Genomic DNA, 26,886 nt, shown 5'->3' with positions numbered 1-26,886 from the left:
TTAGTTTTGTTTTTAAATAGGAGATCATATTCTTGAGCAGGATGTTTATCTCTGTGCACAGAAAGCAATATTGGTCGTAGTTTTTAATATGTAAGGAAGTTTTCTAAATCACCAGCTGTTATATCTATTAAGAGTGACATTAGAATTTCAAGCAATTGTTACAAATGTTTGCTGGGACAGCTCTCTGTATCTTATATAACAATCTGAGTTGATTTGGTTTTTTAACTGCTGGAAGAAAGCTTCTGATTTTTCAGTGGGAAAACTGTTGGAAAACTTAGTATTTAACTGTTCTTTTTGAGGCTTGAACTCTTTCTTTGATAAAATTTGAGATTTTGACAAAAACAGCATGCTGTAACAAAGGAACTGAATTCCATTTAATACTTGCTCGCCCATGGTTTTAAAATATGCATACTGATATGACTGAGCCAATTATATAGAGAAATTCTATAAACCCTGGTAAGGAAGATACATTTCCACATTGCATTTAAACTAACAGCAAGCTTCCATTGAAAATGGTCCCTTTTTTGTTCCTCCAATGATGACTAATCCACACTCCCAATTAACTGGTTTTCCATCAATTTTGAAAGCTAAGGCAGCAGCCCTATTGCTGCACAGAGGGTGAATGGAGGGATGTGATGCAGTCAAGGAGAGTGAGTGGGATGAAGCATTTCTTTCTGCAGCAGTGTTAGGTTAGATCAGCTTAAGGTTAGTTTCGTGTTGCATTTAAGTGTTAGCTGTTTGCATGATAGTGTCATTTATATTCCCCAGGGAATACTGAGGACACGATGAGCTAAGAACTCCACCAGTGTACAAAGGGAGACACCTCTGTAGTTAAATCTTTAAAATAAATAAAAATGTAAGCACTCAAATCCAGAGACAAAATTGCAAACCAGGTTCCAGCTCTGTCATCTGACCACCAAATGACCAAGTATTTGATGGAGAGATCTCGATTTGTTCCGAAAGCTACCATTTTTCCTAGTTTTTATTATACTTTTCATTCATCCCATAAGAATACACTGCGAAAGCGGAATTCTACCATTGTGGAAGTAGAGAAAGTAGAGAAAAGCAGAAATCTTTGCAGTTGATCCAAGACTTTCACTGACAGTGGCAAAATCTGTTAGTATTCTTTTAGTGCTGAATAACATTCTGTCTGATGACAAACTGATTTCTGTGAGTTAAAGACAGGCAATCAAGGAAGCCAGGTTTTACTTAAAGCTATTTAGTAGCCTGTGTAATAGTTTGGTCTCATTTTCCTCTGTCCACATTTTAAAAACCTGTTTCATCTTTCTCGATCTCTATGAAAGCTGGCATCTGGATCTCATACTTGTTACTTCACTTTTACTCACAAAATATTGCTATTATTTGGACCAGCAGTTATCAGGAGAATGGCTAGGATGAGAGTCTGCAAGTAGTCTGCATCCTATAAACTGTGCAGTACACTGATTAATTAAACTTAGTTTTCTGGTCCCAAATCAAAAAATACTTACAAGCACACTTCATTTTAATATTGTATGCCTGTTCATCTGTCCCAGGAGACTTGGCTCTGTCTTTGAATTTCTCCATTCTTGAGGTGGAGGAAGTGAGTGTAAGGGCCAAAGATCAGAAAGTGTGTGACTTCATGTGGCTTTTTTGGAAACGCCTTATACCCTTTTAGAAACCACTTGATGCTGTTGAAATATCTGTATGAAATAATAGTAATAAAAATGTTCTCTTGTCTGATATGAGGTTGTAGATCAAGTGATCAACTTACAACGCAACATCGCTAAAGATTGCCTGAATTATGAGTTTTTTGGAATAGATTCTGTCCTTTCCAGAACAAGGGAAAAAGTGAACAGTTGTAATAAACCATTGCATCATTTTGTTCCGCTCTCCAGGTTTGTGTTTTGTGATGGTGTTCCTGCACATTAGCCTTCTTTGCTGCTTTGTCAACGCCCATGTAGTCACACGCATGATATTTGTGTCTAGGCAGATAGTGGCAGTTTTCAGCAAAACTTAACATGGTACTTAAAAACAGGTGATCTCGATGGTACAGAGCACAAGACACAGTCACTCCAGCTTCCTTGAAGCAGTATGAATATGCTGCTGAGTGCTTGCTACCAGTAGTTCAGCAATTGCTTTTCGGTTTTCCATGGCATTCTCTAGAGATTTCACACAGAGCAAAATGATGCACTGAATTCTTCTTTTAACTCAGAGCCTGATTTTGCTGGCACTTATGCGCATAAGTAAGTGTTCCTGTGACTGCTTTTATCTGCTTGTGTCAGTGTAACAAAGGGCATGTTAGAGTTTTAAAAGCAAGGGTTTGGTTGCACAGCTTACTATTTCAGGCATTATTTATTTATTTATTTTTATTTTTTTTACATAAGATAGAGAGCAACAGAAACATAAAACTAGTGGGGTATTTGGTGTTTCTGTGAAACTAGAACATCAGTGTGTATGTGGATGCAATTCTCAGTGAGTTCTCAAGGTGTTCGTCAGAGATATTTGAAATACTGCTCTTCCTGTGATTCATCCTTGAAAGCAGCACAAGATGTTATTCTCTGTTAAGATAAGTCTTATAAAAGTCTACTAAAGAGACATGATCGATTTTTATTTTGAGTTGAACTGGTTTTAAAGAATAGTGATAGTGATAGGACTTAGGGGGAATGGTTTTAAGCTAAGATGGCAAGATTTAGGTTATATGTTAGGAGGAAGTTTTTCACTCAGAGAGTGGTGACACACTGGAACAGGTTGCCCAGGGAGGTCATGGATGCCCCGTCCCTGGAAGCATTCAAGGCCAGGCTGGATGTGGCTCTGGGCAGCCTGGTCTGCTGGTTGGTGACCCTGCACATAGCAGGGGGGTTGAAACCAGATGATCATTGTGGTCCTTTTCAATCCAGGCCATTCTGTGGTTCTATGATCACTGGGGCTTTCTCACATAAATTTTCTTGATGTACAATGCAGGGATATTTCATCAAACATGAGATGCCAGGGCAATTGTGGCATGTTCTGTTAATTTTATAAATCCCTCTTTACTTTGCTGGGGTACCACCAGTACCTATACCAGGTATGTTGACAATAGTTCAAGAAAATTACTTTAATGTAATTTTTACTGCTTCATGCAAATCAAGAGAAGTATTTGTGTCTTTTAATGACACCAAAAATGCCGTTTCTTCAGTGACAATATCTCATAATTTATGTCTCTAATCACAATGGCAAGTTGAGCTATGTCTGTGCTATCAGTACTTCCATCTATTACCAAAGCATAACATTTGAAATTAGCAGCTTTACTCTCCGCGTGTATTTTGATAGATTTTCCTGTTTCTTCAGTTCACGTGGCTACAGTCTGGTGAGACAAACTCATTTTAGAAAAATCCATTTTTTTAATCAGGACACATTATAGCTGCCACACTTTTCAAACGTTGCTTAATAAACTCACCATCAGTAAATGGTTTCCGATTGTTTTGCAGTCAGATTTGCAGCCACGTTACTAGCTTTTGCAACAGTGTCTGCTTGACTTTTAACGTTTTACAAAAGATTTTGTTGAGATGACAGACCTTTTTTTCAGTTTCACTATTTTGTCTTTACAAAGCATTGCTTGATATGAACCAAATTTGGCAGCATGTTTTTTGCAGATAACGTCTTTTCAAATTGTAATCTTTGAAACTGACAGAATTTCCTTACAAATTAACCATGGTTCCATAGTATTTGTTTTGACAAAAAAGTACTCATCTGTCCATTTTTCACTGAACACTCTTCCTTTATCCAGGATCTTTCTTTTTCTGGATTCTCTTTTCTTTTGAGATGCCATGAAGTAGGTTGAAATGTTACTATTGGCAATCACTGCATTTTCTCAACAGGCTGCACAAGCTCATGCCATGCATAATACACACGGAGTTCAATGTGACTGAGCACGTGATGAGCACGAGAGGCAGAGTCTGCACTGCACCGTGCCCTCCCCATGCCCCGGTTCCAGCATACACAGTGCCGATCACACATCAGTGGTTTGATTGTTGCTGAGCAATGGGTACAGTGCAAAGCCACTGCCTTGATGACACAGGGCAGGAGAGAGCCACATTGTGAGCTGTGCCGGGCTGCTTGCAGGCCACGAGTCAGACGTGTATCGCATAATGCTTTAGAAGTAAATGGCAAACTATATAAGCCTTAGAAGCAAAGCACTGTATCTTCTGAACAAAAAATACAACTCTGGCCATTCTCTTATTAGATCTTGTAAAGAATGAAAAAGCCCTTGTAGTTTAATAGTGGTGAGTTTCTTACAACATGCTTGTATGATCCTGTTCACCCATGATTTTTGCTGTGGGGCAAGAATAATACATGCAACAGTCCTTAACGGTTAAGTCATGGAGCTCTCTGTCTTGTACTCAGAGACCTGAAAAAAAAGGTCTCTTTTTTCACCTGTGTAAAAAAACCGTGATGATTCTTGAGCATCTGGTAGTGTTAAAGCTTAGATTTTTCGCTTGTTTTTTAGGTTTCTAAGAGCATAAAGAACATAAACAGTAATCTCAGAGGACTGTCTGTCCAGGAGCAGACATTGGAACTGAGATACCGTGTGACTAAAAGGACTGAGTGTGTGTCATGTGGTAAATAAGGCAAGGGAGATCAGATTATATCATACTGTCACTTTAGTATAGATAAAAAATGTCACACTCAGAACTTGTCCTAATCTTGGAGAATGAAGGGAACAAGAAACCAAAACCTCACTGCAAATGGTAAATGCTTTACGAGACCCAGTTAGCATGAAGGATGTGATTTTGCGAGATCTTTTCATTATGGTAAATATTTTTTTTAGTTTAGCTGTGGATCTCATGTTATACAGAGGTTCCATTTGTGATCTGTTCAACTTGATGTCTATGAACCTCATTTTAACTGAATTTTCTAAAGAAACCTAAAGGATTGAGCTCTTATTGGTGGTAAACAGTAAGGAGTTAGTTGTTGGATTTTTATTTTTCTTAATATGTTAGGCCAGTGGGTGTCTTCCGCTTATCATGGACTTAATTCTAAGCGTGTTCTGTCCCTTAGCTAGAAAGTGTTTCCTTTCTGCATAATAAAGGCTCTTATACAAAGGCTGGACTTTCAGTCAGGCATTTGTTACAGCTAAAACTTTATTTTTATTGGTTAGAAAGCTGTTCTATTTACCTTCTTGTTATAGCATAAGAATGCCTTAGTGCTGTGCTGGTCCAGCCTTCCATACCGTCTTGTAAGTATACATGTCTTGCAGATTATTGCCATCCATTGCTGTTTTTATGGTACAGAAAACAGTTCAGGTGGTGTGAGTGAGCCTTTCAAATCAATTTCACACTGTGATTGAAGGCCCAGCTTGTGGAAAGAGGATACTAGAAGCCTTTACTGGGAAGCATTTGAAGGGCAAAAACATGTTCGAGATGTGAATGGGTTAATTCCACCTACTATATGCTTTATTTCAGAAATGCTTCTTTATGTGCTGTGACCTATTCTTATTTATGTAAGAATCAGAAGTTTTGGGTACCCTGCAAATGTTCCTGCCTTGTGTTCCCATTCTATTTACAGATTAGATACCAGCAGTCAGCTTTGACTAGCTGATAGACAATGCAGCATAAATATAAATAGATAGAAAATTTCTGTAAGCTTAGAGTTATGCTAGTGTTCTTTGTAGCATTTGTGTTATGCAAACCTTATTCAGGTCCTGTGGGGCCAAGTAAGTGGAAATCTCATTTTCTTAGAACTTGTTCACACATACAGTAAATTGCAAACGTGTACTTCTCTTGGTAGCTGAGTGTAATTAAAACATAGTACTGCATGCCATCTCATCTTTAGAGACGCAGACTTTATGTAAGCTTCAAAGCAAGAGGTTAATGTCATTCTGCTGGTTGTATAAAAAATGGATTCAGGAATTACTTTATAGAGCCAATCAAATGTGTCGCTGCACTGGGTTTCGGAAAGTACACAATTAAAACATGAGTGAATTTAATCCATCTGCCAACGTATACAGCACAAAGTCTATTTTTAACTCTTATTGCTAGCTAGCATTCTTACTGGGTAGCAAAGGTGTATATTTATGGTATAAGATTGGTATATATTACTTGAAGATCATAGAATTGCAAAATGGCTTGGGTTGGAAGGAACCTTAAACATCACCTAGTTCCAATCCCCCTGCCTTGTGTTGCCACCAATGTGTGAGGAATATGATCAAGATACTGACTATGTTCAGAGCACTTTAATACTGCACTTTGTATTTCCTCTCCATTGATATGTCTGCTCTGGGGAGAACATATGAAAGGTTCTGATATGGTAATGTGTTTATTTACAAAGTTAGTATGAAACTTCACTTTTCCCCCTTCTGTTTTCACTTAGGCTTTTGCACTGCCCTGAAAGAAGTGTTCCCCTCTTCTCATTTTCTCTGAATGCTGCTTAGCATAAGTATCATGTGTTCATGCACATAACCTGCAAGTTTTTAATCAACAAGATTATTAATCCAGGGGTTATACTGGCTTCCTCTTTATATGTGGGCAATACAAAGGAAAGGTTTTTTTCAAACTGAGTTTTGTTTTCTTTACAGATTAAGGTGTGGGTAGCTCTGCCTTGCAGAAAAGCTTAGCCTGGAAAAACCTGATGTGGGCTGGGAGAAAAAGATTGACAGTTGCTTATCATATGACACGAAGGTGAACTTGTTCCAACAAAGAATGTATAAGCTCTGCAGCTTAATGTGAGCTGGAGGTCATGTACATGCCTACATGTTAACATAATATTCTCAGCCTGGAAGCATTGGTTAAGTACTGTGGGGAAAAAAAATAAGAATTGGTTCATGTGGGCTATCTCTGGTAAGCATGTTTGATGAAAGGGTTCTCTGAAGCTGTTTCAGAGGTAGCTGAGTACATGAGCTTTGGCACAAGAGGTGAAGACAGTGAGAAAGTATCAATGATAACAACTTGAGTGACAGCTCAGGAAATAGTGTATGAAATGCAACGTGTCTTTAAAGTTGTCAGAAGAAGCTTTTGAGTAAATGTTTTGATTTTCTAAGAATTATCATAGGGCTATAGACTAACCTTATGCTTCTGGTTTGGCTAATAAATTGATACCATTCTGCCTGCTCACAAACAAGCAAATGAACTTTCACACTGAAGAAAATGCTGTCTAGAATGCAGATGCAAGTTCCCCGTATGGAGTGGTTTAAGGAATAGTCATTTTGAATGACTAGGCTATTTATTTCACAGAACTGTCTCAATGCTTTATTTTGCAGCTCATAACTAACACTGCACATTTCTTGCTTGATGCACTGACTAAAACTGGATAGAGTTCCTGGAGACTTAAAAAGTTTTGTTGTATCGCCGTGCTGTGGTACAGAGAGAAAAGAGAACGCAGAAAAAAGGGATGTCATCGATCTTTGGAAACAGGCAAAATTAAGCATCCTAACTTGGACGGAGCATGCACTTAAGGTGGCAATTCGAAGCTGAGGTCTTTGAGTTCAATCTTTTTTAAAGCAAGTTTCTTCTGCAGAGTGTATGCAAAACTCAACATGGTAGAAAATGAAACTGATGAAAATCTCTTTCTATCTCTGGACAGCATCTCTGATTCAAAGAGATGATGAAAACAAGACAGTTTGCAGTGCCAAGATGCACTGCATCTAAAGGTTTGCATATACAGGGGCACTGATTTCAACAGAGTTAAGTTTAAAATCAGTCTATTCTTGACAAGTATCAATTTGGTAAATTACTATGTGCTAGTTTTAGTTATGTGGTCCTCATCACTTTGGTACAGTTTATTTCAGTATTATATAAGGAAGTTTGCCTTCAAGGAGCTTCTCTACGAAAGTTATAGACTTTCTGCAGTACGTGAGAACATAATTGTGGGCTAGGTTGTAATCCATATTTCTTTTGTTCGTGTGTTGCACTAATGATCCTGATGACATCAGAGAGATTTCTCACAAGAATAGTGGAGAATAAGGAAGCCTTAGTTTGACGCTGTTTGGTTTATACTGCTTCTGCTTGGAAAGAAAAATATAGTAATAGACTCTTAGTGGAAAGAATGCTGTCCTGGGAACATAGTTGTTTTCCTTAGTACGTGATTGGACAAATATAAGTTTAGAGACACTATACAATTAAAATTGTGCTTTCATTACATGGATGTTTTGCGATATTGTTGCATTTCTAAACAGTAGTCAGTATTTATGATGAATACTTATTCAGCAAGAGATTTATGGCTATTGTTTGTTTAGCAATATAAACAGAGTTTAACTAACCATATGGAAACAGAAAGATGAAAAAACCCACCCTATGTTTTTTTGTGTGTGCTGGGTTGTGTTTCTTCCTGTTCTGTTACAAATCATGAAGAAGAAGAATTCACCGCACAGTAGGTAAAAGGGTTGAAAATGCCAATTGTAACAAGGAGCATCAAAAGAAGTTTAGCTATGGTTGGCAAGTTCAATGTTTACCAATTGATTAATTGCATAAATATCCACATTAAAATTGTGCTTTTGTGAAGGTCTTGAAGCAAAAGCAGTGACTTGGAAGATAGTATTTGAAAAACACTATTGTGTGGCATATCTTTATGAAGGGTTAGACAGGCTCTTAAGCTTTTGCTGGATAGGTGACAGGTGAACTGTCTTTATGTTCTTTCTTGTTTTGCCCATGTATCAAATTGTTTTCTGCTATATACCATGCAGGGGGTATAGCTGATAAGCTAACATTTGTAACTTACTGAGACTTATACCTGCTAAGACTCATTAGCCCAACAAAGTAGATACAATAATCAGAAATATATTTTTGTTATATATATAATACTTCCCCACTTAGAACCTTGTCTTATGATGTCTGTGCAAAACCTAAACATTCCTTCAATTTGCGGTCTGGAATGCTGGGCTCCCAGACTGTCCAGTATGTAGATGCTGATGCTTTCAAGGCTGCACACGATTCTTTAATTGTCAGAGACACATGGACATGCATTTGTGTGCTGTATTTGCAAACAATTCAAGAAAGCAAAAACATATGGTCATCAGTAGCTTGAAAAGCCTGCCAGCATTCGTTTGAAGAGCAACTGTGTAGTCTTTTCTCATTGTCGTTCAGTGTGAAATAGACTCAGTGCTTTTAAGCTATTTTTGAAAAATGGAGCTTAGGCCCTACTTTTGAAAAAGGACTCAAATTGTGTGAGATCCTGCCTCAGCAGAACTAAGCCCTGTCTAGCTGAACTGAGGATTTGGGGAATTTTCTAGACCCATAGAAAATCTGATTTATTGATGTTCTTAATTATTTAGGAGGTAGTGCTCAGTATCTGATTTCCCAGTCCAAAAAATAAATCAAAATCTAGAGTTTCTGAAGCTTTGCCTTTGAAAATTTCCGTGAAGAGTTCACAGTAGCAATTGGGAAATGACAGCCATAGAAAAAGCAGAATTAGATCACCTCATGCTTCAGAGTTTGGGTTCTAATCTGTAGATCGAGGGCTTCCAGAAGAAAGGCAGAGAAGACTCTACTGTAACTCTGAGGTATGTAATCTCCAAGAGGAAGGAAGTTTCCAGTGTACTGTGCCCCTTGCATATGCTGCCTTGTTTGATTTGAGCTACTGCCAGCTGCTGTTTTTAGTCTCCCCTCAGTCCTTATGCCAGGCTTCAACATTTCTCCTCCTATGCACTTCTCTTCTATAGCCTTGTATTTATTTTCCCTTTCTCATCTCTTTTCTCACCATGTTCTCATTTCCATTATTTCCAAACATTTTCAACCTTTCTTTTGTCCATGTCTTCATATTTATTTTATCTTTTTCTTGTTGATGCTAGTCTTGTTTAGCTTGACTTTCATCTTTGAAGTTACGTGGTGGAGAGTGTTTTTGCAGGACCTGGATTAGCATCATAAACAGACTATTCTAGTGCCTCACTATCTGGGTTGTAGACTTGTCTGAAAGGCAGATTGGTCACCTGGTGTGCATTAAGCCCATCTCATATGCATATGAGATACTGATGTATTGCAGAGTTGCACATATGGATGCTAAGTGGTCTTCCACAAAGGTAGACCCTCCATGATTTTTTGCAAGCTAGCTAGACCTGCTAATTAACTACATGTGTTTTCAAGGTGCTCCTATATTCAAAAACAAGATTACTTGTTGCATTGTAAGAGTTCCTCTGCTTAATTACTTAGTTACTTCAGCAGTTTCAAGGATGATCATCCTGACTTAGATAACAAACATATTTGCTATACATACATTTATAAAGGTTTGAACAAAGGTTAGTACTTAGTGACAGCAGACTCAGTGGTGAATGGGCAAACTAATCATATACCTACATCCTGAAATAAGCTGGAAGTCAACCTGGTAAAGAATTCTAGTTATTTTTGAGAATAGAATCTTGCTGATTTTTGAGCTGAAGCAAATCATCCTTTGCAAGTCTAACATGTCATGTCATGGTATCTTAAACTTCTACCACTGATTCATTTTAAGCAGTCAGAAGCCAGTTTGTAATCAAAGAAAGAGCATCTGTTCTGCTTTTTTCCATCAGTTCTTGAAGTCAGCTTTCTCTTGTCCCTTTTGCAACACTCTGGTGTTGAAAAGCCCAGTGCTTCTCAAATCATGCTTTACAGACCTCTGTCTTACCAGTTTTTAGGTTGAGATTTCTTGTCTTGCTTATGCTTGCTGGTAGCATCTCTATAGTTAACAAGGAGAAATGCAAGAAGAATCACTGAGAAGCTTTCCAATAAGGTTAACATTAAGAGGAGAGTGGGAAGGAAATGCCATCCTCGAGAATCAGAGGTATTAATGATGGAATGATTTTTTTTTTTTCATTGTGTCACAGTTCTCTCTGAAAAAAGAAGCCTTGGGAGCCTGAGACTTCCTTTGTCTCTTTTGCGTCTTCTTATCTCTTTCCTCCCACTTATGATCTCTGATCTTTGTTAATCTTAACTTGCTTTATATGTTCACTGAGAAAATTTCTTACAGGAAAGGGGAGGGACTGCAAGGACTAAAGTTAGTGAAGCTGAGGGAGAGCTGGTGTTGAGTCATGCGTCAACCCTCCAGAAGCAATGAGGAGCAGTCTCCCAACTCTGCTGCCTGAGAATTGCCATCAAAGTAGGGGTGGTCATGGCATGGTCTCACCTGGTAGTTTTCAGTTGCAGTAGATTTCCAGCTGCAGTATGACCCATTTGGGAATCTAGTAGAGTTGGACCTGGCAGTTACCCATAGCCATTGAAGCACAAAATATGCCTGCTGGGAGAGGCAAGGCTGTTTTGTAAAAAGCACCTTATTCAAGCGTGTTACTGAGGGAATGAACAAGAAGGAGTCTGTATGGTGAGCTGTGGTTTGGCTTTGTGTATTTCTCATACTTATTTTCCTGCATAAATCAATGGCACTTGAATTTCACAAACAAAACTACCAGCTAATTGGATCCATCCACCAGCGTATGGAATTGGAAACCTAGTAAACTAGCTTTCTTCTCATATGCCTTGCCATTACAGCATTCTGATTGGCATCTAAGCTTTAAATGCACAATACTCTTCATGTTTTGTGTTGCATTGTATTCTTTACAATTAAATCTTTGTAACTGCGCTCACAGCTACAAAGTGTACTTGCATAGCGCTGTTAGACCGTTTTCACCATGGGATCTGAATGCCTCTAGAATGTAGGCTGTTTGTCTTCATGTGTGCTGTGCCCCATGCTGCGGTAGCAAGCTGCCTGGGTATTACTATGTTGCAATTCTTACTCTGCACTCACCAAAGAGTGTGAGCATTTATGAGGCGTCCTTCATAACATGAATCTGGCATTGCCTTATTTTCAGCTGGTAAGCTAAAAGAACATGCTTCTTAAAAGAAAAAGCAGTTTCACCTAAAAGCAAATGCCCCAAAGGAATTTTATTTAGTCCTGACAGGAGAGGCCATTTGCTGTTGATGATTGCCATCATGGCACGTTTCAAGTGAGAACAAACATACTACTTCCCTCCAGTACACACAGACCTTTTTCCTAACAGATTTATTCATTAAGCATATGCTCAAAGACTACAGCTATTGCCACATTTAAATAGAACAGTTTTTTCATTGCTTTTCTTAGATACAGTGCCACAGTGTTGTTATTTAATTAACTAACAAATTCTATTAAAGCTCCTTTCTGCTCCAGCTTTTATATCACAATAGAGAGGTAAATAATGTATGTTTGAGACTGACCTTCAAATGATGGTCCAAATTTGCTACTTTGCGAAGTTTTCAGGAGTTTGGGTGCCTTTGCCTTCTCTATATTTATCTTAAAAAAAAAAAAAAAAAAAAAAAAAAAAAAAATAAAGAAATCATCTAGCCAGTTTGGCTGGCTTTCGTGAAGAAGGGAGACACTCCTGAAAGACACTAAGTGACTTTCATTTTTATTGCTTGTTGTTGTGTAGGGGCTCTCAAAATGGCTCCCTTAGCAACCTGTGCTGCCTTTTACTGCTGTATACTTTCTGACACTATCAGGTTCTGAATCTCTGTGGCCAGGACACAGGAGATTGTCACATTTTCCATGGGTGCGCAGCAGCTCTTAGGTGAAGCTTCCTTTCTTCTTGAGATTTTTCTGAGTGCTACTAAACTGCTATTCCTAGTGGAGATGTGTGAATTTGGTGATTTTATGGCTTTTCAATTGGCAAGATTATTTCAAGATCTGTAAATGTAAAAGGTAAGTGCATTGACTGCAATGTTATAATTACACACATTACCCCTTCTGTCCCCACTGCCCCCAATAAATAAATAAATAAATGTAGAACTTGATCTTGATTAATCTCATTTATCATATCTGCTGTAGCTCACAGCACTTCTGCCTGAGCCTGTCATAAAATCTTTCTTTAAGCTCTTTAAGCTTTCTTGTGCATTCTGCTTATGATGTTCCCTGCGTAATTCATGCCATCTTCAGTAAAAGTAGTGGAGAAAGTGTGTTCTGCCTTTTTGTTACCATGAGTTGAGTGTTTCAAGGGGGGAGAAAAAAAAGAGAATCTTTGAGTAGAATCTGACCCCTGTGGAAAAAAAGACAGAGTTGGTGTGGGAGGTTCTGCATTTGTCCTCAAAGCTATGAATTCCGAGACTACTTAGTACAGATTTAAGTACTTTCTGTGGAACAAAAGTTTCCATCTAGGTGTGAGAGGAGACTCTATTAGGATAAACTTGTTGGATTTGTGATGATGTCTTTTATAAATGATATGAAATCAGGAGCTCCTGAAAAATATAAAAATGTTCTAATCACAGCATCAGAAAACAAGGTTTTTGGACAGCTCAAATTTGTGTTGTATAGATGAGGTTGTAAAATGACTTGCTGCCCTTCCATCTTCAGGATAAGGAAATGGTGTGAGACCTTTGATACCTGTGGCAGTGTGAGATTTTAACAGCGTACCTTCTTGACAGCTCTGGCTCCCACAGAAACATCAGGCGTGTTGCCTACTTCTGTGGAACATCTAATCATGTTCAAATCCTCTTCAGAATGATCAAGGTAACTAAGAGCATGTCCACACTGATTTTGTACAGAATATAGCTGTGGGCTGGCTGATACCAGCTGGAAGCAGACACACAGTGTTGATGCAGGACCTGGATCTGAAATGATGTCTTCAAATAGCTTTGCTAACAATCTTGTTGGACATACTGGTTAATGTCAGCTGTTGCTAAGATAACTTGGCATGAGACAGTGGCATGTAAGGGGCAGCCATCTTCTTGGATCAAGCCAAATTTTGGGACACAGGCTCCTGCAAGTGTTTCACTGCTTTAACTTGTTTTGTGGAGAGACAGAAGCTCTTGACTACAGACAAGTGGTGCAAAAATTCTCCCAGAATAATTGCAAAACATATCATAAGCATGTGCTTTTTTTCTCACCTACTGTGACATAGATCTATAATAACTTGTGCCTGTCTGCTTATATATCTAGACAAAACATTGCCCTGTGCACGTTTCCATCTCAGTAAAGAAGATGAAAAGGCAAACTGTTGGGGTTTTCTGTGTTGTTTTTTTTTTTTTAGCTCCTTAAAGCTTTGCGTCTATGTTGATGAGCACTACACACACATACACACACACACACACACACTCTTGTAGATTGGACTTAAATAAACACAGTGAACTACTACCTGCTTCTAGGAGTAGTCTTTGGTTTTGTGCTGTTATGTGGTTAGCTAGGAGAAGTTAATAGGACTATTATGCATCTCACAGTGTCCCTAACTTGAAGATTCTGTAATTACAGATGTAGGAGAATACTGAACTGGAAGCAATAGGATTTGATTTTGGAGGCTTTGCGTTTGTGCCTATAATGGAGTAGCTTTGTAGTAATAGAGATAAAATTAAACGTGGACATCCTGTTTCTAGCTGTTTACACTCTTAACTAACCAACTGGTTGTTCTGGAACATAGATGATAATATCTGAATGATACCATTGTTTCTTGAGGAAGCTAACCAGTTCAAGCATAGCTGTTTAAAATACATGAAAGTGAAATGCTTATACTTGCAGTAGTACCCTTGAGGCTTGAGGCGCATATGAGGTTTGTGACTGAAGACAATTGTTAAGACTGTTCTTGATGCAATTTTCTTTGCTAGGGAATAGTATGTTATTGGAATAAATGTTGAATGTGTTGTGGCTTTCCTAAATGTTTTTGCTGAAGGCTCTAGGGCATAAGATTTCAGTCACTTAGTAAAGCAGGTTATATCCAAATGAATGAAAAGTTAAAATCTTCATGTCTGATGCGATGGAAGTGGTTGCAATTCTTAGTGAGTTCATCAGAGGTTTTTGATGAAATTTTGCTCTTTTTGTACCTCATCCTTGACAATAATTATTCTCAACTGTACATACTGCCAAAAAGCAATGGAATGAATGAGAAGTGATTGTGGCAGATGAGGGATGAGAAGATGAGGGATATTTTTATTTTATCAAAGTCTGTTAAAGAGATATGATCAGATTTTTTCTTTGTTTTACTTGAACATCTGATTGCAACTTACATTCATTTCGAAAAAAGTGTTTGTCAACTTGAAATGGACTTGCAAATATACCAAAACCTTAATGATTTTTCTGGCCATCTTGTAGCCTGTTCTCAAATTCCTGAATCAAAACTGAAAATAAGGCTGCACGTTTTTGCTGTTCACAGGACTGTGCTTAGCTAGTGTATTAAAACGTATAAAATTATTTGCCATAACTGGAGTTAGCACTTCACTGTGCCATCCCCACATCCTGGTTTTGGCTCGTGCCAAAAGTGCCAGTTGCACACTGATGTTTGGTGTTGGTGACCAATGGGTTCAGGCCCCAAGGCAAGGCCAAGCCACACAATGGTGCAGAGATAGCACCATGATGGTGCAGTGTGGGTGCCTGGCCACACTGTCAGCCATGCTGGCTGTATGTGGCCCATGGGCTGGACATGCCTTCTGTAGTTAATGGTGTGAAAGTGATCATTTGAATTTGAACAGGGAGAGTTGATTATCCTGCCTCAAAAGAGGATTAAACCCTTTACAGCTAAATCTGCATTTTTCTTGCTCTGTTGATGGTTCTTCTCAGCTATATTGCCTATGCAAGGCTGAACCATCAGCAGTCAAAGCTGTTCTTTAATAGTTCTTTAACTATGGAATTATAGAGCTGCTATGTGAATTCCAATTTTTGCTGTTAAATGGTGTTTTCTGGCTGGGACACCAACTCAGATGAAAGTCAACTTGCAATGTGCTTGTGAAAACTCAAGTACACCCCCCCAAAACAAAAAATTATTACTAGGCACTTGAAAAACTTTGACTGAAGCAAACAGCATAACAAAGAAATGGTTTTTTATACATATTTCAAAAATGCACTCAATTGTTAAATAGTAATCAGAAGGAACTTCTATAGAGGGGTTAATAGGAAAAAAGGAAAAAGGGTTATACAGAAAATAAGAACTGACAAAAGAAGCTTTGAATAGAGCCCTGATTGAAAGATAGCAAATGCTAATTATGTGTGGGTGTGATGGAAGTTAATATTCACAGCCTCTGCCCACCAAGGGTCTGCATTCACTTTTCAAGTGCAGTAATTTGACGCTATTTAATATTTTAATTGTTTTGAACCAAACACTGCTCTAGGAGCCCTAGCTGCAATGAGAAACAGTGTATCTTTTAACTTGACAGGTTTCCCAGGAGAAAAAGGCGCTGCTTAACAACACATCCTTTCTTTGAGACCTGTAAGCATTATTAGATCTTTCAGTAATAAACCTCTTGTGTATTTGATTTAATAGTAGGAGTGTAAGATTTATGTGAGGGCAAGGGCATAACTAACTTTCCATTAGAAATTCAGGGCAACTCCCCCACTATTAGTAGAAGCATGGTGATTTATATACAGTATTGGAGGAAAATGAGACCCGAGCAGATGGTACAGTAGCTATCATATACTTTCAATTTGGTTCCTCTATTTAACAATCTTATTATTTCTGATGGTTCCTTCTGTTTCATCTTTGCTGAACTGAGAAGCCTACCTTTCTAGAGCAAAGAGCTGATGATTTTACTTTCCTCTCAATCCTGTGCAAGAAGGGCTTACACCTGAGCTAGACTCTTGCCAGCAAAGGGTGTTGTGAGCTGATTTGCCCTTTCAACTTTCCTATAAATGATTACAGACTAGAGATGGGGTGAAATGATCAAGAATTACCAGATGATAAATTTATCATACTAGATCGTCTTGTATTAAGAAGCCAGTATTGTTGTGCAGGGCTCCGTGTCTGGGAGGAGCGCTATTAAGAGTATCTGGTTCATCAAGAGATGAACTTAGGGAAGAGTTCACACAGAAAGGCATATTTAAAAGATTCCACTAAAGTCTTTGCACTTTCTAGACTTGTTTTGTCTTTGTACTTTCAGGCCTGTGGAGTACAAGTACACCTTCAAGTGAATATGCTTGCATCAGAAGAATTACTGAGAAAAGAGTACAAACGTTCACAAGGAGACTATTTATGACAAGTGAAAAATAGTCTTATTTTCTCAAGTGCTAGATCTACCTTTGAAAACAAAATTATCTAGTTCTTAATTTTTCTACTGGATGTGAGCAGTAAGAGTAGTCTAAGAATCATAGAATTATAGAATGGTTTGGGTTGGAAGGGACCTCAAAGATAATCTCATTCTAACACCCCTGCCATGGACAGGGTTGCCTGCCACTAAATCAAGAACTAGATCAGGTCTGTCTTCATAGATGAAGTGTTCCAGCCCTTTGAATATCACTGTGTGCTTCCTCTGGATCCTCTCCAAAAGCTTGACATCTTTCCTGAGTTGGGGTCCCCAGGCGTGGATACAGTACTCCAGGTGGTGCTTCACAGTTATCCTGGCTTAGTCTGAAAGTCAGTTTCAGAGGTGCTTTTTTGGAACAACTTTTCAAACTGTGAATCTTCTGGGATTTATTTTTTTTCCTGTGTGACATTAAAAGTTGAAGTGTTTTAAAAGTCTGATTAAATTATTATGGAAATAATATTTCTTTAAATTTATCTATTCAGCTGTACTGACTAATGTAGTAGACATCTATACCCAACATAGCAATGATAAACAGGTATCTCTTTTTCACACTGAAATTTATCAGATAGTAAGTGATGTTGACTCCTGTTGAAGCTTTCATAGAAATCAATCATAAGAAAGCGGCTAAGATTTTTTTTCTTCAGATTATTCAGTTTAAAGAAGGAATTGGGACTGATTGACATTTCCACTGCAGCAACTCAGCTAAAGATAACCTTCAGAGCTGGGATCTATCCAGAAGGTATTGGCACTTGTCATTGTGGCAGTTCACTGTGACAGCCAGGCAATTGCTTCACAATGTCTGTTGAACTGTTGAGAAAAACGATCACAGCCATCTTGAAAACTCTTTTAAGTCAGAGAAAAGGAGGAAAGCCTTAAGTTTGATACGAAGCCCCTGATTAACAGAACAAGTCAAAAGGGGCATTCAATCAGTGTGCGACTGAGAATCAGATGAGATCTGCCGTTTATTCACTGACCAATCTCTTGCTGAAGAAGAAGAGAGGGAGGCAGTTTATCCCACAATCTGATGTTTCTCTTCTCCATCCCTCTCTAGCAGCTTGTAGGCTTGCTCTTATACATGACCCTGCAGTATCATAATAATGATCCTGGGTGAACATGAACATTTTTTTCTTGCTTAACCTCTTTTTTTTCTCCTCCCACCCATCCCAGATGAAGTGGCAGGTGGACTGAGTGGGAGCAGTGTGAAAATGAATGCAGAGAAAATGTGTGACTCAACAGTTCAGCAGGGAGCTGCTGAGTGGAAAGGCAACTATTCTCCTTGCATACTCTGGTAGCGGGTTCCTGTTCTTTCAGAGATGAGAATAGGCCATTTATGGACGGAGCTTTGCAAGTCACTAGCAGGGAAAAGGGCTGCATATTCTTTTAGCAGAACTCATGTCAAGTAGAGAAGAAATTTGTCTATAAGTCATTTAAAAAACCTTACCAGTGAAAGGGGAGAGGTGGTGGACTAGAAATACATAGAACTCAGTTTGCTGCCTGGTTTGATTGCTATTCTGTTTGACTTTTCTCCTTGTTTTCTTTTCTCTTGATACGTCTGCATTTTGGTAATCGTTTTGCTTTAAGCAGCATCTGTATTCTACCAACTGGCCTTGAAGAGTGCAAATCCCTTCTGCTTTACCTGACTAGTAGAAAATACCCATTTCCCTTTCTGCACTTCTGTGTCACAGGAACTTCAATGAATATCTGCCTTTCTCAGAAAGAAGGCTACTGGCTTTTAAATGCTCTAAAATAACTACTACTCCCAGGCAATCTAATGCAAAGCGAAAATTATGCTTTTTAGGGATTATCTGCTATCATGTAATGGTAAATAAACATTTTCCTTAGTGTTAGAGAGGGGCATTGCAGTTTATGAGGTTTGGGGTTATTTTTTGTTGTTTTTGTTGTTGTTGTTTTTGTTGTTGTTGTTTTTTGTAGTGAGACAGAAATGGGGGATGTTTTATTATTAATTTCAGTGTTTTTCGTTCAAAAGGAGGAACTAAAACACAGTTCTTCATAGACTAAACAATAGGAGATATTCACTTTGTATCTGTGAACATACTACAAGCTCGGTTGGAAATCTGTGGTTTGCATAGTTATCACAGTATTTTCCACAAACCTCTCTTCCAGTGTTTGATCTTTCAAAGAACAGATGAAATCTTCCATTTTCAGCTGATGCAGATAATGTGTGCGTGCACACACACACAGTCAGCCCAGCTTCATGGGGCGATATTTTTTTGAATCTTCAGAGAACCTGAAATAGTGTCATTAAGAGCCCAGAGAAGCTTCCATTCCCTCGATGGCCATATCAACCTAGGGACCAAGCACACCAAATTAAATGCCAGAACTCATGGTAACTTTCAGTGTGATCATTCTAGCAAAAGTGTGCATCTTTCTCATATAGAATCCCTTAATGTTATACATTTTCATTTGTTCCCCACATATCTGCAAATGCTTGCAGCTTGCCCTAGATAACTGTATGGTACAGAGCAGATACACATAATGCAAACAAAAAGCATTGGAAATCAAAAGCTGAATTTTTGTGACCACCTAAGAGATTGACTTCCAGTGAGTTTTCCATTCCTCTGTGTTCTTTCTAAGGTGGTAGTCACAGTTGTTTGGACCTCTTACTTGGATTTGTCAGACTTATTTCTTCTATAGACTATGTCATAGAAAAGGATGAAATATGAGATTGCAGCTTGCTCTCCTTGCAGTGTTAGATAAATCTAACTGGCTTCCAGTTAGATACAAAAGGGTTTTTGTGATTACTTTGGTGCCTTACAGAATTAGTCAGAGATGTGTATCTGGTAAGGTTAGTGTTTGTGTTAAGCTGCATGGTGTTCTCCAAAGTAGCTCTCTATGTGGTTTTACATTACAAACGTAAGATCTAGCAACCACAGTTTCATGGCAGCTAGAATTTGGACTTTTTCCAGAGTGGAATTAGAAGTATTTAGTTGAGTGACATTGTTGTAAATCCCTTCTAACTCCAGGAATGCAGTAGTAGGTGATTATAAGGTGCTCTAGGGGCTGTTGTTCTTTGCAGATCTCAATTGGACTACTTTTAGGGACTACATGATCTTCTTCCAGTGAATTTTTTATTCTTTTATTATATTTTTATTATTTATTTGGAAAAGATAAGAGTATGAGGCACTTGGAAACACAGAACATCAGTGGTCAAATAGAGTAGAAGTCAGTACTGTATCACAATGGAGAAGGTAGAAAGAAAATTTATAATGTAGAAGGTAGAAAGAGATGCATTCTTAATATAACTACAAGAGTGTGAAATAGCATTCCCATTGCTTTCAACACAGCTTATTGGATCTTGAGTGTAATTTTTAACGCAACTTGTTGGATCAGTTAGGAATGCAGAGGATGTGAAGGAAGAACAGCCCTTCCTGCAAATGGTGAATTGTATCCTTCTGTAACGAGTTCTGACATCAGCCATTATGTTTATCTACTTAGTATGTGAGTTTACCAGGTTGTAAAGAAGTTTAGTAAAAGTTTGAGTTGTAGGTTAGTGACCTCACAGCTGATTTCCCGTGGAGAGAGAGGAATGTGAGTACACAGGTTTTTTGCTATGCAAGTACAACACTTCTCCTTCCTTATATCTGCTTCCTCCCAGACCTTTGTTGTGCAAAAGAAATGTTTGTTTCTTGGTCCAGAAGCTTATTATTCTGTTTTCATCCTTCTCCTGCATCATTGTGTTGCAAGCAAAACAGGGAATATCCTCTGAACTGGTATCTTTCTCCTAGAGCTCTGTTTCCTGAGTGGATGAGCTGTTCTATTATACTCCAGCACAAGCTACATCATGTTTGTGTGCACTCTGAAGCATCTCAGTCATCTTAGAAGTGTCTTGACAGTATCTGGATTTCCCTGCAGTGTCTCATGACTTATAGATTTAATGAGATATATAAGTACACAGCCAGACTATGCCCTGCATACATAGTTTCAGTGCCTGTGAAAATGAGCTTTGCAGACTCATGTCAGTAGAACGTGTTCATTTACTATTCTCTAATTGATGGCAGGTCTCCCTAACAGCTGGATGGAAATCTGACACAATAATTTCAATAGATTACTTAAAGATGGAGAGGCTATATGTAAATTTAGGACTGTGATATAAACTGTTGGTAATTTTGCTGACTATGAAGCATAGCTGGCACATTCATGATTTGCAGTGCTTCCTGACTCCAGACCCATTGTTGGATGTAAATTATAGCCAAGCACAGCTGTCATGAAGATGTAGGCAAGTTCAGAGGGATATGGATCCTCCTTACACACAATGCATGCATGGGACAGTTCAGTTGAGCTCCTTACAGCTGGTGCTAGAGAGCTGGCAGTGTAGGTGAGGCCATTTCTCTCTTCTAGCTTGTGCATCTAGGACGTGGCTCAACTCAATTCCCTGTCTATTCCTATCCTGCCCAAAGATACCTCCCCTTAGTGTGGAACAGCACCCGCACTAAGAAGTGAGCAGAGTGGATGGTCTTTCCTATTTTTCTTGGTTGTGTCTGCCCTGTGTTTCCTTATCATTATGAAATACAGCCTAGACATGTGATCATGGGATTTATTTTTTGGCAACTTGTTCTGATGGCTGTTTTTAGGAAAAGAATGTAAGATGGGTACTTCACTTAGTTTGACTGAAAGATCAGAAGTGATATTTAAGTTTATGGTGCTATTTTAAAATTTTAAGTTGCTTTAATAAGCCATATGCTTGATACAGATGTCTGAGACATTTTAGTTACAATTGATTTTTCTAGCAAATGTAGCCCTGTGTCAAAGGAGAAGTACTGGCGGAAAATAAATCCATATTTCCATGATGTAGAAATTCATAAGACTGTCATGTGGATGTTGCATTTTGATGTCAATCAAATCACCATCAAAGTAAGGCTTAATTGGCATCTTCTGGAGGGGGAGTCATTCTCATCAGCTGTCTCAAGACCTTTGCACTGACCTTGAAGCAAGAAAACTTTATTGATATCTCACTTGTATTACCTAATCTGTGCAATGAAAGAAACCAGAGCCTGCTAGGGAAAATAATGCAGCAATATAAGATTGTCATATAAAGTTGGATAATTGAAATATTATTTAAAGCTGATATAGTTAAATCAATACAAAATCTTAGGTATGCATCATTATGTTTGTAAAAATCTTCTGTGATTTGGAATAGTAATTTTTTTCTAGTGAACTTGAATTAATCCAGTTTTAATTCTTTCTTTACTCAAGAATATAATCTTTATGTGTACATTTAAGCATATGGATTCTGACATTTCTCCATTATCTGTGTACTTGACTTGGTGTCTCTGGTTTTTATTTTTTTTATTTTTTATTGTATTAGTGAAAGGAAACTGTTGGCAGTAGATAAACAATAACATTTCAGCAGGAGTCCTTGGCTCTTAGGTTCATGGAGCACATCTCTACCTCACAGAGTAGAAATGATAGAAGTAATCTATTGTACTTCATATCGGGCAGTCAGTCATAAGAAAAACACGACTCCAACATTGTATGTCTGTTGCTAGACAACAATGGAACTCTGGGAATTGGGCTTCTTGACTCTGGAGAGGCATAGATCCCCATGGTTACAGATCTAGCACTCCCCTAACTTTGACGTCTTTGTTTCAAAGGTGCGTGGTCAAGTGGCCTTAACATCGTCATTTAGAGTTAGGGTTCTGTTTCCAACTTAGGCAGAAGTGGCCTTGTAAAATCTCAGGCTCTAACAGGAATGAAATGGAGAGATTATATTTACCTGCATAAAAAGATGAATGAGCTTTTGGTCTATTAAGAAAAAAAAAAAAAAAAAAAAAAAAAAAAAAAAAAAAAAAAAAAGAAAAGTATTTGAAGTATCATGAGTTTATAAGAAAGAGTTGAAACCTGAGCTTCAAATCTGTGTTCTCTGGTTGTCTTCCCAAATGTATTTTATTTCTGCTTTGCACATATTTTAGTGAAGCTTTTGGAAACTGTATTCAACAAAAGCCATCACTAAGGTTTAGAAAAACAGTAAGTTAATGGGTTCATCAGCCATTCTCAGGTGCATTATTTAGTGCTGCTGGAGGAAAAGTAGGATCTTCCTACTTCATCTTCCAGCATTATAAATGTACAGATGAAAATGAAATTTATCACTGTGAGAAATACAGGCTGGAATTGTTGATGTTATTTTTACATTTTTTGTTTCATATATTTCCATGTTTTATTGGCATATGTTTAGTATGAAAATGATGTTATTGGTGCTGATTGCTGTGCTGTCTTCCCTGGCTAATCGTCTACCGGCTAATTCCAGTGTATACCTATGGTGTACAGCTTACATAGCTGAGTGTATCTATCTAGATTTGCATTTTTGTGCTTCCTGTGAAATACCTGCGAAAAGATGATGAAAATAGCTACCCAGAACCACTTACACCCATCATACCCTTCTTAGGCTATTCCCCATCACAAAGTGAGTGTTGCTAGTTTGAATATAAGAAATAAGTAATCTGATGTCTCGCATAAGTACTGGATAATACACACTTACAACCTTTTTTTGTTTGGGGCAGCTATGGGAATAGAGAGCATTGTAGGAAGCCATTAATGTTTCCCAAGCACCTTGTTCTTTTATGCAGGAGTGTCATAAAGTCTGTTTCAGTGAAGGGAGAGAAAACACCCACAGAGTGGGAAAAAGAAGCTCTTGGAAATTAACAGCCTATGTTACTGTCTGTTGTCGTGATATAGTCTTTTAGAGATTAAATGGTGTATTTCCCCATATCTTTGTCATACTGATGGCCAGAGTCTCCACCGATGCCATGAATGTTTCATTTGCCTAATTCAAGCTGTGCCTCATTTATAGGTGCTTTTCTGACATAATAACTATTCTGACACATTTAGAGAAACCATTCTGAAGAGACCATTCTGTAGAAACCTCACCTCCACAAACCACAGGAAGGCCAACAATGTTGCCATTATCTGGAGTACTCATGGCTGGCTTTGGCTTAAGGATAATGTTGTGGATAGGGCAGGCAACCTTGAGGTTTTGCTTATGTGGAAAGATGTAGATCACTAGTACTTACTTCAGATGGTCCTGATCTTTTATCTAATTATTATCTTAATTATTGTCTATGCATTATGTTTAAAATACTGCCGCTGAGGTGTTCACTGCATCAGTGCATATGTCCATTGAATGAAATACCACTACAATGTTATCAAATAACTCCTAAATACAAATCCATCCAAGAAGTAGGTTATTATAATTTGTCTTTTATTAGTGCCATAGGACACCTAGCCAAAATCCAGAGCTATGAAGATGCATATGAGCATGGGTCTCTGTCTCAGAAATTTTTAATCGCATTAGACAAAGAGAAATAATGGGAAAGGAAGAAACTGAGGTAGGGAGGGACAAAATGCCATCATGTGGCTGGGACTATGAAGTAGCACAGATCATTACTTTTAAAGAATAGAAAACAAAAAGGTACAGCAATGTAAATGAGAATTTATTAACAACAAAGCCTAGAATCTGCACCTCTGGAAAGAAAGGGGAAAATAATTTATCCACCCACACTCACTTTTTTCTGACGAAGGCAGGTGAATACAGCTACACTAATAGACTGTGACGCTCACAACCTTGAGCTGCACTTACTAAAGCAGAACTGAGAGGTAACCATCGTCTTTAGGAAAACAATAGCTCTTGCAGCCTCCGCAGTGGTTGCAGAGTTATGTACTATTCATTCCCTGCACATGTTATTTTCATGTGAAGGTCTTTCCAATCCAGCTGTGATGGAGTCAATGGATGAAGCTGAAGGGCAACAAGAACAGCTCAACAGGAAGGAGCAGTCCTTAACAGCCTCCCAGAAAACTGCTCTGCTTGCTTGGGGTGCTTGGTGGAATGGATTAATGACTGGAGACAGCATGTATCTGTTTGTCCTCTCTCAGATACTGGTAAGGAAGCTTGTTGTCACTTTGAAATGATGGGACATTTCTTAAAAGCTTTCTTGACTTTGGAGGATTCATAGTGGACATAACATGGACTTAACTTTAGATGTCTTATTTCTGCAGCCATCTCCCACACCCTTGCTTTGCTAATAGCCCCTTCCTTTGGGACCGTTTTTTCAACAGTCTTGTTGAAAAATGATCTGAGTACTGTGTCCTTTTTAAAGTCCCTTTGTGCCCTTTGAGATAGGAAGTGTATTCTGTGAGAACATTAAATATAATATTATTGCTTTTGTTATTTTGTGTTAATTGTGTAGTGTACAGCAACCTTAAATGACTGAAATTAAATGCTTCAGCATGTATGTGTTCATAGGGATAAGTATTTGGACATGGCTATTTGTGAGAGCTTTGCATAGTGGGGGATAGATATTTTAATAACATAAAAAGTTCACTGAATTCTAGTTTTGATTTAAAAGTAGTAATCCTAGGTATAGTCATTTTGCTTGTATAGATCAGAGTACGCTTTCTGTTCTCATTGATAAGCATCTAGATCATGCTGGCTGAGCATTTATCATTCAGTCTTTCTATTTTAGTTAAGTGAGAGTCAGAAAAATACCTGAATTCTTAAAGCAACAGTGATGATCAACATAAAATCAATGGCAAGTAAATTAGTTAATTATGCAGTCTTGAAATGAAAATCAGTGTACAATGAGGAGAACTCATTATTGTTTTTTTCTGATTGATTGCACAGCTTCTCTGCATGATGCTGTGGTACAGCACTTATGGGACCATCTCAGCAACTCAGAATGCCTTTGACATGCTGTCTTACTTCCTTACCCCATTTGAACAATTTTTGTCAGATCAAGGAGTGGTAAGTGTCTTTTCTCATCTCTCTGTTGGTATGGTTGTTGTTAGTAGCCTTAGTCGATGCTTCCCTTATGTCTTTGGACTACATTTGTAATACATATGTGTTGCTAATAATGTAGTAACTGCATTGTGTGTGTGTGTTCTGAAATAGTGAAAAGTGTTTTCTGAAAATAGATCCATATTTTGTCTTTAAAAACAGGGCCAGATTTTTGGCTATGATGTTAGACAAACATAGAATTTTTTTTCATAATGTGCAAATTATTGCAAATGAAACACATTAATGAGAGATCAGCCTTATAATGCTCCATCTGCATGAAGGGAGAGCATGGAACTCCATTTATTAGGACAGATAGAAGCTTAAATTCTTGGAAGAATGGATGAACCCACACAAAGGATGCAAACTGTGAAATGCTGAGTAAAAAAAAATCTGTTTTTATTCAGTTTAAATCGTATCTGTACATGTAAATGTATTTCAGGTATATTAAGTGTAGATGTACAATTATGTCTACAAAACTACTACAGTAAAATTGCTTAGCTTCTCACCATGGCATAATGACACAGATACCAGTATAATTCATTTGATTAATTACTGGGCTAATTATACCCAGTGCAGATTTTGCTGTTGTGGACAGCTCACCATTAACTAAGTTGTGAGCAGCTACTTACAAAAGTCAGGAGATATAACTGCCCTCGGAATGTTTGGGTTCACTGTACGTCATCTTTGTAAAGGAAGCTACGCAGTACAGATAGGAAATCTGACTCAGACCTCTTGTGGCTGAAGTACAGAGGAGACTGTTTTCTATATTTCCTTAACAGTGTTTGAGCTGCATGTCACTTGCTCTCCTCTATTTAAAAGAAGCACTTTGTCCTTGCATTTGCTATGATGCACAGTCAACACTCTTTACAGAGCATTGCTTATGTCTAATTTTCTGTCAGTCTATCTGTAACAATTTTTTTTCTTGCATAAAATCACCAATTTATAGAACTTTGACTTAAAATGAATGTTCTGTGAGTTAAGCATGGAGTGAAGTTATTTGTAGAAAGCACCACAGGAACACCTAAGTGTGCTTCTGTGCAGATGTTCATGTATATCTTTAAAAGTTAATTATTATAGCACTATTCACCATATAAATTTAGACTTGAAAGCAGTAAAGGAAAACAAATTTGATGTTTAAATAAACAAACAAGCTCTTAACTATGAATTTTCTCTAGCATTACTAATAGATCAGAAATATTAAATTTCCTTGCC

At 38.0% G+C, this 26,886-nt stretch overlaps 1 protein-coding gene across 5 annotated transcripts in view; it reads left to right on the top strand.

Moving 5' to 3' along the window:
* The window catches only part of PTPN5 (protein tyrosine phosphatase non-receptor type 5), a 73,446-nt gene that overhangs the window by 17,877 nt on the left and 28,683 nt on the right, over positions 1-26,886 (top strand). For all 5 annotated transcript variants that reach the window (XM_072339167.1, XM_072339164.1, XM_072339163.1 and 2 more), the window contains exons 3-4: positions 24,598-24,779; positions 25,522-25,641. In XM_072339167.1, coding sequence (XP_072195268.1) covers positions 24,618-24,779; positions 25,522-25,641 — 282 coding nt within the window. In that variant the 5' untranslated portion in view covers positions 24,598-24,617. The remainder of the gene's footprint in view (positions 1-24,597; positions 24,780-25,521; positions 25,642-26,886) is intronic.

Source organism: Excalfactoria chinensis, chromosome 5 (assembly GCF_039878825.1).
Source record: "Excalfactoria chinensis isolate bCotChi1 chromosome 5, bCotChi1.hap2, whole genome shotgun sequence".
Lineage (NCBI taxonomy): Eukaryota > Metazoa > Chordata > Aves > Galliformes > Phasianidae > Excalfactoria > Excalfactoria chinensis.
Note: the sequence above shows the minus strand (reverse complement) of the source record. Positions and strands in the feature narration are given on the sequence as shown.